This window comes from Cordyceps javanica, chromosome 4, assembly GCF_051103115.1.
Source record: "Cordyceps javanica chromosome 4, complete sequence".
Lineage (NCBI taxonomy): Eukaryota > Fungi > Ascomycota > Sordariomycetes > Hypocreales > Cordycipitaceae > Cordyceps > Cordyceps javanica.
The window spans coordinates 4,394,843-4,410,655 of NC_139298.1; the positions used below are offsets into that span (position 1 = coordinate 4,394,843).

The following is a 15,813-nucleotide window of genomic DNA, read 5'->3' on the forward strand; positions in this document are numbered from 1 at the left end:
TCGAAGACGCGGAGGGTTATCGTGCTTAGATCTAGGGACGTGGTATTACATATTTTCAGTTTATTACACCAAATGGCAAACGCGTCTTAGTTAGAGAGTCTGACCTGCATGACGCTGACATGGCGTGGCAACTGCGACATAGTAGAGAAGCGTAGCATCGAGCATCTCATAAGAACGAGCAAAAGAAATCTGTCCGATTCTCCGGGAAGAATACTAGCCAGAAACTCGCCGCCAACCCCCAGATCAAGTGCCGAAGACGCCGGTACCAGCGACAAGGTGAATTTGAGGTAGAGAAGATCGTGCGGCACAAGGACACCGGCGGTGGGCGTCTTTTTCTGGTAAAATGGTTTGGCTAAGACAGAACAACGGAGAATTCCTGGGTACGCCGGAGGGACTTTGTTGACCCAGAAATGGCCGCGCAATATGAGCAAGATATGATCAACAACAAATAAAACCATAGGAGTGGGAATAGAATACACAACGCGCGAGCAGAGACAGAATAGACTATAATCGGCTCACCAAACTTGGGCAGATCATAGAACTGATTTTCCAGAACTTGACGACCGCCAATGAGTATTGCTACGTGCACAGCACCATACTGGTATCTCTAGGTGCTTTTTGGCACTATCGTAGTACCTCTAAATTTCGTACAAGTCCCACCTAAATAGAAGTACCTTTTCACACTCTCACTTTTCTAACGCATACCACTGCAAAAGCGCGACGAACACGATAGTTAATGTAATAACACTTGATTGCACCCCCCCCCCAAAAAAATACATGTCTACTAAACTTTCATAAAATGTCGAAAATTCGAACTATACTCGGCTATCGAAACAAGTCATCGTATTGAAATTATGTAGGATAAAACAAAGCACAGGGCCTTATCCAGTGCCTCTACGTTGCCGCTGTCGCAAATCCTACTGTGTAATGCTGAGTAGAAAATCCACAAGGGTGCTTGATAGTCAGTCCACTAACTAGTAGAGATCCTACCCTATTCCTTCGCAGCAGGTAGCGTAGTGTTTTTTGCTAGCTGATCAACCGCAGAAACTGAAAGGAAAGACCTACGTACCGCTCTAGACATCCGGTACTGAGTTACCTACATATATCTTTACGCTAATATTATACCTGATTTATTCATAGTTTGTATCTTCAGTAGGATGACTCGCAACTATGTTAGTCCTCGACTAATCGTGGATTGTATAACCAGGCCCACATGGCACTGGGGCGATCTGTTACTGCAAAGGTTAAAGGAGGGTTATGTTGTTTTAAATGATATACAATGTCTAGTATGTTTAAGTATATTGTGTACTTAAAGCAATACAGGGAGGGTTCTGGCCAGCCTTTTAACTTGATTTAGACTTATCTAGTGATGGTAGAATACTTTGAACGGGGCTTTTATGGCCAAAGGAAAGACGTTCGTTGTCGTTACCCTCGGCGCGTATTATTGCTGAGAAGTGCATTTTTTTATGTGAGCTTTTGCATCTGGAGCAATAGAGAGATGGCATCGCGTCAAAAAGCCCCTTGCCAAATATATCTCCCTTACTTCGTACCTGGCAAGACAAGCACAATGGATTCATATAATTTGATGTCCGGAGAAAAAGGGAGCAGGTGGCGTCCAAATGCGGGCGATGTCAACAAACCTCCTGGGGTCGAGCCTCGTGGTGAGTGGCGTACCTCGAAAATCTTTTCAGTGGTGAATAATCGAATGAAGGCCCTAGAAACGTGTCGAAGCTTGCCAACAGCAGCAACAACAACAACAACAACAGCAACAATAACGTAAGTCAGGTTCTGCAATACAGAAAGTTATTGTTAGCTAATTGATAAGTGGTACTACCATGGTCGAATTGGCCGAGTGTGTGCCCACCCTGGCTGCGGCCACCCCCACCGTTCGCCACCACCATCACCACTATCACCTCCACTACCACCGCTACCACCATCACCGGCGCTGCCGCTGGCACCGCCAGCCGCTCCCCCTCCTCCTCCTCCTCCTCCTCCGGAGCCAACGCCGTGTAAGTCAGCTTCCGCTGTGTAAACTGTGGATTTCAAGCTAACAATTGCCTCCAATTATCTAGAGACTATAATTTTATACAAGTGTACATACAAAAACGCCACATACATAAATAATACATCCCTTTGCTCCGAATTCGACTATATCTGTCGCTTCCAGCGCCTCCCCTGCTTAATGCTAATATCAAATTAGCCGATACCTCCTTTATGTAAGCACTTAATGGGTACAAGAGGTTGTTGATGAAGCCTAGCTAGCTGTGATACAACAAGATCAATATACGAAGTAATACCCTCGTACAAAGCGTATAGTAATATCACTGAGGCCCTTGGCAACCTTCTAATCCCAACAATATCAATCCTTTAATAACAGTCTTTGTCCGACCTGTAGCCCGCCATCTGCGTCTGAGTTGCGTAGAAATTCACCCACCAGCGGATTCATGCCACTTCGCACCGCACGCTCCACCCACTCGTCCATAGGCAGCGACGCCAAACTCAGAACATCCCGAATACTCTGTACGGGGATGACTTGGTCTCCTGCATGGTGTAGGTACTCGACACGAATATTGACGTTAGCAGCAGGAGCCGCCTGTTGAACTGATTTGGCAATGCCTTCGGTGACATGCTCAAGAGATACAAGATCCACATAGCCAGTCCAGCGACTTGAGTCAGGCAGCGCCTTGATTAGCGACCCATACTCCAAAAGGTTGGACATGATATCGTCGCCTGCATCGTCACTCATGATCGCGGAGGGCCGGTGGATGAACACTGGTAGGCTGAGCCGCCGACTCACATTCTCTAGGAAAACTTCACTGGCCCATTTGGATGCCGCATAGCCATTGGCGAGACCTGCACTACTGACATTTTCAGGAGGGAAGGGCGCGAGCGACTCTGGGGCCAGCGTGTCCGACTTGCTAAACCTTCCCGCAGTGGCGGTGGAGACGAAGTGGAACGGAATGCCGCGGGCGGCTGCAAGTCGCACAAGCTCCTTTGTGGAGGAGACATTAGGAGCTTTCAGAGAGTGGTAAGTCTTGAGGAAGGATACGTCTGCGCCGTTGTGAATGATGGCGTCTGCCGAGGCCGAGATTGACTCCGCCTCGGCTTCTGATAACCCGCAGCGAGCTAGGGAAAGATCACCTTTGTGAAGCACGACCTTTGGAGAGTTGGCAAAATCGGCTAGCTTGCTGCTGTCGCGGATGGCAATGCAGTGTATCTCGCCAACATCCGGAGACTGGACTAGAAAACGGAGCAGAGAATTGCCTAAGAGGCCTGTCGCTCCACTGAGGACCACGGTCATGGGAGATTTGAGGGTTTGCAATGCCACTACTGGCCGATGTTCCGTGCTGCCTTCCAGAAGATCGTCGGGGACCGTCGTTTCGGCCTCCCAGTCGATCACGGTATCGGTATCGGATGCGACACCATTGATCATGGTTGCCATAGCACCCAGTGTGCTGCTCTCAAACAACTTTATCAGGGGCAGGCTGGTATGGAATCTCTCATTGATGAGCTGTCGCAGGTCGATGAGCAACAATGAGTTGCCTCCGACATGAAAAAAGTCAGAAGTGGCGTCAATCTGATGAATTTCCTGCACCTGTGGTGGCAGCGTGTCCAGCCAGACTTGAACCAACCTGGATTCCGTCTCCGTCAGCTCTGCTATCGATCCCCGTTTCTGCACTATACTGGGAACGGAAAGTTTCTGTAGGGCCTTCCTGTCGACCTTGCCGGACGTATTCAGTGGCAAAGATTGAACCGGGATGATGGCCGCGGGACGCATGTACTGTGGTAGAGGCAGCGAAGCCGCGATGTTGCTGAGGAACGTGGCATTGCTCTCTGCCGAAGTGTCTGACGGCGACAGCACCGCATACGCAATGAGAAAGGCTGGATCTCCACGAGATACGACAGCTGCCATCTCTACACGTCCATGGGAAAATTCCAGAATGGACTGCTCTATATCCTGCAATTCAATGCGTAGACCTCTGAGCTTGATCTGTGTGTCCCCGTCCATCCGGCCGATGACCTCCAAAGTTCCATCTGACCGGAGGATGCCCTTGTCTCCAGTTCGATACATTCTGGTCCAGCCGTTTTGCATAGCCACTGAAGATGGCATAGGGCCCTTCAAGAACTTCCTGCACGATTCCTCAGCGTTGTTGGAATAGTCAATGGCCACTCCTGCCCCGGCAATGCAGACTTCCCCGGACCAATCGACAGGCAGGATGCTCATGCTTTTGTCCATGATGTAAACACTGTAGTTGGGTAGCGTCCTGCCGGCTGGAATATGTTGGCTGTCTTGATAGTCTTGTAGGCTGAGATCCATCTCGCTTGAAGACAGAGAGCACTCAGTGGGACCGTAGGCGTTGAAGAAATGGAACTCGCTTTCGAAGTGGCCGCCGAGCTGGCGAAAGCCGTGCAGCAGCTCGGCTGGGAACTTTTCGCCGCCGGACGTAGCGTATGCCCAGTATGTGCTCTGGAAAAGGCTAGTAGCGCCATGCTTCAGCCACGAGAGGTACTCGGACGGGGTGGCACTGGTGTATGTAATGCTTTCTTCCAGGATGATCTTGGCCACTGCAGCAGGATCCTTGCGAAGGGCCTCGGGAACGATGACGAGGGTTCCTACATTGGCTAAAGCCACGAACAACTGGTTCAGAGACATGTCAAAGCCCATAGAACTTTGCTGCAAGACTGTTTCTCGCCCAAACTGATGCGTATGTACCAATGCCTCTACGTGATTCCGCAAACTACCATGGGACAGGACCACGCCCTTGGGAACTCCCGAGGTACCGCTGGTAGAGAGAATCGCTGCCGGGTCGCTGGCTCGGACGGAGAGTGAGTGGTGTATTTGTGGTGCCGCCTCGACAAGGAGAACATCCAGAACAGTGATGGATGGTGAGAGCTCCAAGTCTTTAGTCTTGGCTGCGGTCCTGGTATTGGCGAGCAGGACAGAGCACTTAGACTCTTTGATCATCAAATGCAGTCTTGCCGGAGGAATGTTGCAATCCAGTGGTGTGTAGACAGCACCGACTCTTAGTATAGCAAGCAGAGAGAACACAAAGGCGGGCGATGCTTCTTGGAAGACCCCCACGACTGATCCTGGCTCCGTGCTGGCTCTGACAAGCGCGGAAGAGATCCTCTCAACCTGTTCTCCGAGCTGTTGGTAGGTCCACAATGCACCGTAACAATCTTTGATGGAGGTCTCATCTGGATGTTCGGCGATCATCTCATCGACACGATGAATCAGAGTCTCTGGCCACTTAGACGGCATTATGGGACCTACAGCAAACATTATGAGGCCCGGAACTCTTTCTTATGTTTGTAGATAGAAGACTTACCTTTGCCAAGCTGGATTGCATTACTGATGTCGTGGCCCGAGAACAGAGATACCTGCTGCAGCACCGTGTTGGAAGACCGTGACAAATCTTTCAACAATGTGAAGTACATGTCTAAAAGTCGAGAAGCGTCACTCTCAGAGTACAAGCTTTGCTGGACCAGCAAGGTGACGCGAGTTTCACCTCCAGGGTTCTCAATAATGTCCAAGGACACGTCATAGCCGGATCCAGGGAGGTCAATGGACTTTACTTCAACCTCAGCATCACCGAACCGCCTCTTCTCACTCACCCCTTGGCGGTAGTTGATGAATGCCTGGAACAGAGGAGTGATTGCTGTTGACCTCTCGCAGCTCACGTTGTCAAGCAGGACATCAAATGGCAGTCTCGAGTTGGACATGGCCAGATAAGCCTTCTTCCGCGTGGCTTTGAGCACCTCTTCGAATGACTGTTGATTGTCTAGATGGAATCTGAGCGGTAGAAGATTCAGATACATTCCGATACTCTTGGCAATACGGTCGTCCCAGCGGTTGGCGTCGGCCATGCCGATACAAATGTCGCTGGTACCAAAGATTTTGAAAAGGAGGACTTGAAATACGCCTAGATGAAAGTGAAATAAATTTGCTCTTCGCTCGCGACACGTGGTCTGGATCTTAGCCGACAGTTGGGCGTCAATGACAAGGCTCACTGAGTTGTGTGAGTGCGCGATGAGAGGCATGCGCTGCCTTGCCATCGAAAATGGGAGCAGGGGGAGAGGTGCAGGCGGTTCTGCAAATTCTGATCGCCAGTATTCTATTTCAGCCTTCATCGCACCCGAGGTAAGGCTGTCACGCAGTTTCTCAGAGTAGGTTGTATATTGGTACGCGGGTTCGGTGATCAGATCCTGGCCATTGTAGGCTTTCTGCAAATCATCCAGAAAGACCTCCAGGCTGATGCCGTCCATGATGATGTGATGGGACCCGAGAAGAAGATAGCTCCTGGTAGGAGCCAGATCGAGGTTAATAATTCGCATACATTCGCCGTGTTCGATATCATAGATGTGATTCTTCAAACTTTGCAATTCCCGTGTCACGTCTGCTTCGTCAGCTAGAGATAGAGTGCGTAGATGTAGAGCCGATGTTCCCGAGATACCCTGCACGGGCTTCTGGTTCTCGTCCACGAAGAACGACGTGCGCAACGACTCGTGACGTGATGCCACCTGCTGCACTGCCCTCTCGAGGCTGCTAAGCCTTATCGTCCCGTTAATCACGACGCATATGGTGCTGTTCGCGGTCGTTTGATCCTCTATAAGATGCTTTTGGAACCAGAACCGGGATTGACCTGGCGATATCGGTAAAATCTTGTCAAAGCTTAGCTTAGACACCTCGTTGGGGTCTGCCACTGAGACAGATGTGGAAGATGGGGTCTCCTGCTTATCCACGTCATCATCACTCAAATGACTTTGGCTAGATGAGTTCGTGCTCGTCTGTGGACCCCGTGACAAAGTTGGATCAATGGTGTCTGAGAGCTTCAGCTCAACCGAATCTGGAATCACTGAGTCGGAAGCCGTGGCCTGGCGGTTAGGCATATTTTCCATGGCATGGTCAAGCAGCTCCTGAACCAAACCTCCAGACAAGATTTTAAAGACAGGCACCTCGATCTGGAGCTCCTTCGAGAACCAGGAACGAATCTCTACAGCGATCAAAGAATCAACACCGAGATCGTCGATTCTTGATGCAAGAACTTGGGACGCCTCCCTGTCAACAGGAATCTGAAGTATAACCTGCAGCTTGCGGATAAAGCCATCTGCAGAAGGTCAGTTTTGCGCTACACTCTTACAGCCCCCCTTTAGCTAAATGTGCACACGTACCTTGTACAATTCCGCGAATCTCTTGCTCCGTGGTGGCTTCTGCAAGTTGACTCGTAATTGATGCATCAGCCACTCGTTTCGAAATCTTCCCATCATCTACAACGTCATTTTGCAGGCAGTGCTGGAACCGGGGGAACTTGGGCCAACGGATCATGACATCGTCCAGGCCAGAAGTTCTCAACGCCGTCATTACCTCTGGATTCCGACCAGAGAGCGGGTGAGACGCTAAGACGGCCTCGCCAAAGCAGAGATGAAACTCCCTCTCGGAGAGCAGCAGGAAGCCGACCTTGAAGGAGGCTTCGTGCACACTTCCCAAGAACCCATGATTGCGATTAATGTATCCGACGCCCATGACGGCGCCAATATGGAAAATTGATGCGGCCAAGCCCTGGCTGCGACGCTTGTTTGCCAGTGCCGTCATGAAAGAGTTAGCGGCGCTATAAGCTGCCTGCCCTCGGTTTCCGGCGATGGTAACGGCAGAGGAGAAAAAAACAAAGAAATCTAGTGGCTCTGCGTTGCCGTGGAAGATCTCATTCAAGTAGATAGCTCCATCGACCTTGGGCCGCAAGACTTTAGTCATCTTCTCAAGCGGCATCTCGGAAAATGAGACGTCGTCGAGAACCATGGCGCCGTGAGCAACGCCTGCAATGGGGGGAAAATTCTGGCGAATGTGGTCCACGAGTGAACGGAGAGCATCACTGTTGGTAATATCGCTGCAATATGTGAGTATGACTCGCCGTAGATTAGTACATTGCTGGGAATCCAACTCACTTTGCAAATACCTCCACTCTGACTCCAGTCTGTGTCATAGTCTCCAACCATTTGGTATCCATTTTAGGTGTGCGGCTCGTGAGCACAATGTTTCTCGCTCCGTGCGACGCCATCCACGTGCATGTAGACTGCGCCAGGTCACTAGTTAGCCCAAACATGACATACGTTTTGTCGCTTTTGAAGCGGATGAGACCGTCAACGGTGGCAACCTGTACGGGTACAGTGGATGCGCTGCTCCAGTCCAAGATGGTCGTTGTAGCCGGCTCGACGTCCGATCCACTGATGAGCTGTTCTAATGTGATGGACGCTGGCTTGGGGCTTAAAATTTCCTCTTGGGCTATTTTTTTCAGAGCCCGCTGTACTAAGCTGTTGAGCTTTGCGCGTAGATATGCAACGGTGAAACCCCGAGCATGCTGCAATGCCTGTATCTCGACAAGTGTTGTCCGAAGACAAGAGTCGGGAAGAGCTGAAGCAATCATTGCGCCCGTATGCCTCGACTGGGTATAACTAGAACCGTCAATAAATACAGTGACGGTAGAAGGGAGCAACGACCGGATCTCTCGCCTCTGAGCGTGGGAGTCAAGTGTGATCCAAGGGCCGTTGTCAGTCGGCGCAGACGAGGTCGTAAAGAACACGTTGACATTCATGAGGGACGCAGCCTCGACAAGGCTGGATGTCAGCTCAGGGGATGGTGCATGAATCAGCAGTGCTGAGTCTCGCTGGCAGACAGAGAGCATATTTTCGACACGCAGCAGATTGTCCAGATGCGAGAGGAGCAGGGATTCGCTATCATCAGGCACCTGGACCTCAATGACATCTTCCAGAGGGACCAGGACATAGGAACCACTATTTGGCGCAATACTAATCAGAGATTTGGCCGTCACCGTGCTGGTACCCAGAATTAGGTAGCTCGGTTGGAGAGGCTTAGCCAGCACCGGCGCCAGGATGGAATAGGTCACCTTGACCAATACATGCGAAGCATCCTCCACTGCACCTTGCGGGCTGGACATGGAGATTTTGGATTGAAGCGAGCTATTATGAATGAGATGCGGTTTGGATGCACTGGACGAGAGATTGACTGGAGTTGTCTGTGGGTCGATTGCGTGGTATATGGTTCTCTTGGATGCGTTGTACCGGTCATTGATGGCATCTGCATGGTGGACACGAGCCACCATCAATTGTCCATTCTCGAGAGCGAGCTCATGCTCTTGAGTCCATAACATCTTGTCGATAACACCCATCTTCTCCCACGTAGTGCCATATCGCAGACGAATAAGTGTCTCTAGAAGCTGTCGCGGATCGGGCTTGGTGTTGCTGTCCAAGTCGAAGACCTGCGTGACTAAGTCTGGGTTTTCAAGCAATACTGTTCGTATAAGACCGACCGACATGTTCATGTACGGCTCATCAGACTTGCAACCTTGCGTGATCCAGAGTACCGTCCCGTGGGTCTCAAAAAGCCGCTGCATTCCCTTAAGTGTTTGTTCTGACAGTGCGGAGAATATGGGCTGGTCCAGTTCAGCCAGACATAGGATCGCACTGCTAGGTGATGTTCTGGCAGTGCCCATCATGTCACCGAGCATACCATAGACTGAATACTTGATGCCAAAGGGCTGCACCAGGCGGAGGATCTGGCTGATGAGCTGGCTTGTCCTCAGTGTCTGGCCACCGATGATGACGAGGTCCCATTCCTCCTCAGCATCTGACTGATAAGTGCCCAAGGTAGACAGTGGCTCGCGGAGCAGCGAGATGCGGTCGTCTAAAGCTTGTGTGACCCAGACTGTCAGCGTGGAAGGGAAGACATCAATCTCTGGCGTGGTCGTGTCAATGCCCGAGAAACCGCACTCAAGGAGGAGTTGGTGCCACTCGAGCGTCGACACGCCGGGCGCCAACCTCCTCCCATCTTCCTGCCCAAGCCACCAGCCGGTCGTAGCAGACATCATGAACCCAGTGCGGCTCACATCATTGTTTGTGATTTCCTGCATGACAAGATAACCTCCCGGTTTGAGGAGTTGGCGTGCATTTCTCAGCGTTCGGCGGAGATCAGTGGTTGCATGGAGAACCAACGAGGCCACTACCAGGTCATAAGAGTGTTCTTCGTATCCCTGCTCTATGATGTCCTTCTCGCAGTCTAGCGGTTTAAAGATGATCTTGTTCCCGAGGGAGTAAAAGAGCTGCTGCGCGGTCTCAAAGAAGCCAGAAGAGATGTCAGTGTAGGTGTAAGAGGCAAATGAGCGACCAATCTCGTTCATTATAACTTTGGTGGCCCCGCCGGTGCCGGCACCAATCTCGAGTATCCTCATGCGGGGATACCGATGAACAATCTGCTTCACGGTGCGGCCAAGGAAAAGAGTCCACTCCCGCAAGCCCATACCAATCTCATAAAAGCGATCTAAAAGTCCATCTTTGGTCATATGCTCAAGAATTGTCGTCTCGCCCCTAAGAACAGCAGGCAGGTTGTCCCCCACGGCGCGGGCGAGCTTCAGCTCTGTCCTGTGCGCCCATCTGTGCGACGGTCAAGTCAGCATTCGTGGTGGAGGATCAAGCAGAAAATAGATAGACGAAAAGAATTAAGCGACAATTTTTTTTTTCAAAGTATGGTGCAAAACTTACTTGACTTTTAAGGCAGTGATGTCATCCGGGGTGTCATCTAGCCACTTCCTCTGGGAGTACGGTCTCGTCCCGGTGGTGGAGATGACATTGTGGTAGAACTCAAACATGCACTCAAAGTGCCACTCCAGGTTCATGGTTTGGCGGACGTTCTTCGGGAAAAGTCTGGTGATGTTTCTCATGTAATCAAGGACTACCCTCTCCATGACCTCTGCGAACTCGTAGTCCTCAGCAGTGGACCTGTGGCCATCCATGGCCAGCTCACAATCCGGGTTCAGCGGTGCCCATTTGTGCTCTGTGAAGAATTTCCTGTCCGCTTCCGCTGTTGGCTCGGCAAAAGCGACAACTTGAATGCCCTCCATCTGCACCAGGCCTGCTCCGTCTAGCGTATAAATATCGACGTCGCCACGGAGTTGCCTGGAGGTCATAGGGTTCTCAGTCAAGTGCGAGCAGGACTTCACTGCGCTGACTTGCGGACCGAGTTGCTTCTCGCAAAGATCAACGTTGACGCGGAAACTCTTGATTCCAGTCGGGACGTGCAGCTGCTGAAGACTACCATCTCCTGGGAAGCAATAGGCTAGGAAAATACCCTGTAGTGCCGTGTCTAACATGGCTGGGTGGAGTAACATCCGCACAGGTTCGTCGTCTTGTGCAGGTACCGTGATTGTTGAAGACGAGTAGTCGAGCCTTCTCTCGATTGAAGAGAGTGTCCGGAATTCCCCGCTATAGCTGTAGCCAATAGGTTCCAGGGAGGAGTAGAAGCGGTCCTCAGAGATGCTTGTGAGGTTTGGAAGATCGGCTTTTCGAGAAGGTAGCCACTGGGCATGTGCTTCGACTGTCGTTACACGGACTCGCCCTGTTGCGTGGGTAGACAGGAGTTCTACCTCAGTATTGGTAGATGCGTAGTAGGAGAAGGACGCCATGTAACTCTTATTATCGTCAGTTTTGGTAATGCTGTGAATCGTAAAGAGTGTTTCGATGCCGGCATCGTTGTCACCAAAGACGAGTGGTTTGCCGAGAATGAAATCTTGAATCTCAATCAAGCCGATGTTTCCCTCCGGCGAAAGTGACCTAGCTGCCTCTACAGCGGTTGCGATGTAAGCTGTCGCCGGATAGACAACCTGCCCCTGTAGCTGATGGCCACGGATCCACGGCAGCTCACTCAGTTTGAGCAGGTTCCTCCAGCGAATCTCATCCTCCGTTACATCGGTCGTTCGCGAGCCGAGCAGTGGATGCGGGGGGTTCTTGCAACTGGCGGCAGCTCTAGACATCCGAGACTCGTGCCAGTAGAGCCTATCATGGTCCCAGTGATATGTAGGGAGCCCTTTCAGGAAATCCCGACCGAGAGCGCAGGATGCAGATATATCCAGACCATGAAAATCTACGGACGAAGGAGAAAAACAGGACCATAAAGTGCCAAGGGCATTGCCAAACGTATCAAGGTCGTCATTTCCACGCTGCAGCAGGCTCACATATAGTAACTCGTCCACGTTACTGTTTTCGCCAATTGTCTCTAACACTGGTCCCTTGAGGGCTGCATGGGGACCGACTTCAATAATAAAGTCGAATGGGCCTTCCACTGCATCGGTTGCAGCCTGTATGGCCTGAGAAAAGAGAACAGGTCGAATCAAGTTACTCACCCAGTAAGCCCCTGAGAGATCGCAATTGCCCTCCATGTCACCACGCATCACAGTATTCTCATACGTGCTGGAGAGCCATGCAGGTCCACTAAAAGTGTTGTGCCGAGGCTGGATGTTGCAGCGCTTGAGGCCCTCGAGGAATTTAGGCGCCACCTTTTCCATGTGCGGTGAATGATATGCTTTGTCAACTTTCAAAATCCTTGCAAATTTCCCCTCGTCTTGAAGAATCTGCTTCGCCTGCTCGACGGCGTCGCTGTCGCCCGAGATAGTGACACCCGAAGGGGAATTATACGCCGCTACACACAGACGACCCTTGAACTTGCGCAGTTTGCATAGTTCATTTGCGTCCTCTGGAGATGTGCCTGCAGCCATCATTGCTCCCAGCTTGTCAGATTTGCATATCGTCGAATAGTAGCCACGGTAGTAAGCAATCTTGACCGCCTCTGCTCGGGTGATGTAGCCCTTCGCGTAAGCTGCGGCAATCTCTCCAGATGAGTGTCCGATTATCGCTTCAAAATTGACACCAGCGCTGCGCAGAAGGTCATACAAGATCACTTCAATCGTGGTTGTAAGGGGCTGTGCATACGCAGCCTCAGCGACGCGAGACTCAGATGCATCGCAGGTGAGCTGATCCAAAAGTGTCCAGCTGGGTCGTTCTGGATTAGGAAGACGCTGTAGCTCGCAATCTAAATCTTCGACTATCTTCCTCACGAAAGGACTCTTCATCAAGCCTCTGCCCATTGTTGGCCACTGAGCGCCTTGGCCAGTGAAGACTCCCAAAATGCGCACTGGGCGCGATAGCTCCCTAGAACGGGTACCGAAACTGGAACTAGAATTTCCCTCCAAAGACGTGGCCAAAAGCGCATCAATTTTGTTTTGGAGGTCCTCCGCCGACCTTGCTGGCAAGCTGACTCGAACTGCATGGTGAGATCTCCGACTGTGGAGGGTGTATACGAGATCACCAAGATCCACGGTTGGATGAGATCGGAGATATTCAGAATAGTCAGACAGGACTCCCTTCAGCGCGCTTCCAGATGCAGCTGAGAAGTTAAAGGGCACGAGCTGTGGAGCGGGAGATGCCCGGATTTCCTTCGAGCTGGTTGAAGGCACAAAATTCTCAACAATGACATGCGAATTCGTACCCCCGAAGCCAAAGCTGTTTACACTGGCCCGGCATGGAGAACCTTCACTGAGGATCGGCCATGGCTTGGAGGCCGTTGCGATCTCCAGATTTGTGTAAAATGGCTCCACGGCAGGATGAAGGTTGTTGAAGAGCAGGTTCGGCGGTATAACACCGTTCTGAACTGCGAGAGAGGCTTTCAGAAGACCTGCCAACCCCGCTGTGCCCTCGGTGTGACCAACCACGGTTTTGATGGAGCCAACATAGAGCGGTTCACTGTTCCGGGAGATGATGTCAGCCGGATGAAAGAAGGCTCTGCTGATAGCTTCGGCCTCCTTGGGATCGCCGGCCGCGGTGCCGGTTCCGTGTGCCTCAAAATACTGGCAGCGTTGGCTGGGGTTCTTTGGATCCAAGCCTGCCTTTGCGTACGTCTGCTCGATAAGTGCAATCTGTGCAGTGGCACTCGGCATGGTGATGCCCTTGGTGCGGCCATCTTGGTTCACTCCACTCTCACGAATGACGCACTCAATCTTGTCTCCATCTGCAAGGGCGGTACTAAGACGCTTCAAGATCACTGCGGCTACTCCCTCGCCGCGTGCATATCCAGAAGCCTCCGCATCCCACATGCGGGACCGACTATCGGCTGACAGCATATGCAGTGAGCTCGAGGCTACATACTGTCCAGCTCCTAGGATCATGTTGGCACCGGCTGCAACGGCCACGTCCGAGTCGCCACTACGCAGTAGCTGAATTGCCTGATGTACCGCGACTAGGCTAGAAGAGCAAGCTGTATCGATGGTCATGCAAGGTCCATGCCAGTCGAAGAAATAAGAGATGCGGTTCGACATGATGCTCCTGGCTGTGCCGGTCGGGGCATAGGTTGGCAGGGTATCGACATCTTTGTGCAAATGGTCGACATAGTCGGCACACATGAGTCCTATATACACACCAGTACTGGAACCGACCAAGGACTCGAGTGGAATTCCAGCCGCCTCGAGCGACTCGTAGACCACCTCCATTAGTAAACGTTGCTGTGGGTCGATAGCAGCGACCTCGACGGGCTTGATATTGAAGAAGCTGGCGTCAAAGTGGCGGTGGTCCTCGTTGAGGAAATACGACTGTTGGACATCTGTGGTCGCGTGATGGGATGGGTTTGGATGGTAGAAGTTGTCGATGCTAAAGCGATCCTCTGGGACGCGCTGAAGGAGATCGCGCGGCTTAAGCAGAAGCTCCCATAACTTAGACGGGTTGCTGGAAGAGCCGGGGAAGCGCATACCGCTCCCGACGACTGCAATAGGCTCACCACTGCCATGCGAAGTATTGCGATGAGCGGTCATTGTGAAGACCAAGTTATGTTACAGGTCAGGTATATGGTGTTGAGCCTTGTAAATAGCTATAGTGCGCCTATAAGTATAGAATAACGCTTATAAATATTCATTTATTCATTTCCGTGTGTTATCAGTCGGGGACGATTTCACGGAGGCTATTGTCTATCTATCTGTTGTTAACAGCCCAACAACTTGTGTACACGCCTCGATAGGTGTCGCTGTGCTTCACTCCGAGTTGTTATGGTGTTCTGGATTTCGGCTTCCAGCGCTATTACAGATATCTGTGAGGAATCGGGGTGAACTGAATCGGGGTGACCCGAGGGTGAACTCTTGCCAAGATTCTTCATTCGGCCTCGGGACTAGATTTGTAAGAATAGCAATTCATATTCGGCGCTCTGCTTGAAAGCAGCGTCCAATAAGACAGCCAAGAGCAGCCAAACAGTCAGGCGAATGAGTCGTAGCCTGATCACCCAAGAATTAGCAACTTCGGTTCGGGACTTTTTCTCATCGGTTTTGGCAGCCGAATACCCGACACGAATGCTTCTCCACAGTCTCGGTACTAATAACTTATTATGGTGGTCAGACGAGTAACCCTTTTTGGCGCTAGGAAAAGAGGACAAGACAGAGTAATAACACAATAAATAGGTAGTCAGGCTATTCATCGTATCCCTAGTCGACACTAAATAAACCCACATCTCCAGTCCTACTTACCAGTCGGATACGAGCTTTCTGCAACAAATCGAGTCCAAAGAAAATTAGCCTTTAGACGCCAATACCCATTTTCATGTGCTATTTTACAACATAATACTAGCCGATTCACTGTGAGTTCGTTGCGGCAATGAGATTACTCTCGCTTTTTTATACAATCTTATGCTTAAAGGGCTTACCATTTACCAAGAGTCTCTCTCTACTGCTCTCGTAACCATGTCATATGGGCCACTTATAAGTCAAGTTATTTGCAAGACCATCTCTGTTTTCAATGTTATCTCCATCCAGGCCCGCATAACCGACCGCTTTACACCCTGGTTCTCCAAAAATCTTGCAGAGAAATTCCCGCAACACAAAAGGGTACTCTTCTCGTGGTCCGGGATCTCCGACACGGGGCTATGGACCTTCTTTGTCGGCCTCAATACTTTGCTAGCGTACCTTTTGTGGGTGGAGAGGCTCCAGGTCC

General features: G+C 51.1%; 1 protein-coding gene across 1 annotated transcript; it reads right to left on the reverse strand.

The window, feature by feature from the left end:
• Positions 1–2,359: 2,359 nt before the first annotated feature.
• Positions 2,360–14,648, reverse strand: V2A60_007248 (uncharacterized protein; the record flags this gene model as incomplete). The annotated part of the gene is made up of 5 exons (XM_083258533.1): positions 2,360–5,271; positions 5,331–7,109; positions 7,174–7,886; positions 7,945–10,446; positions 10,555–14,648. The coding sequence occupies 5 exons, from the start codon at positions 14,646–14,648 to the stop codon at positions 2,360–2,362; spliced, it is 12,000 nt and encodes a 3,999-aa protein (XP_083114659.1).
• Between the last annotated feature and the right edge of the window lie 1,165 nt (positions 14,649–15,813).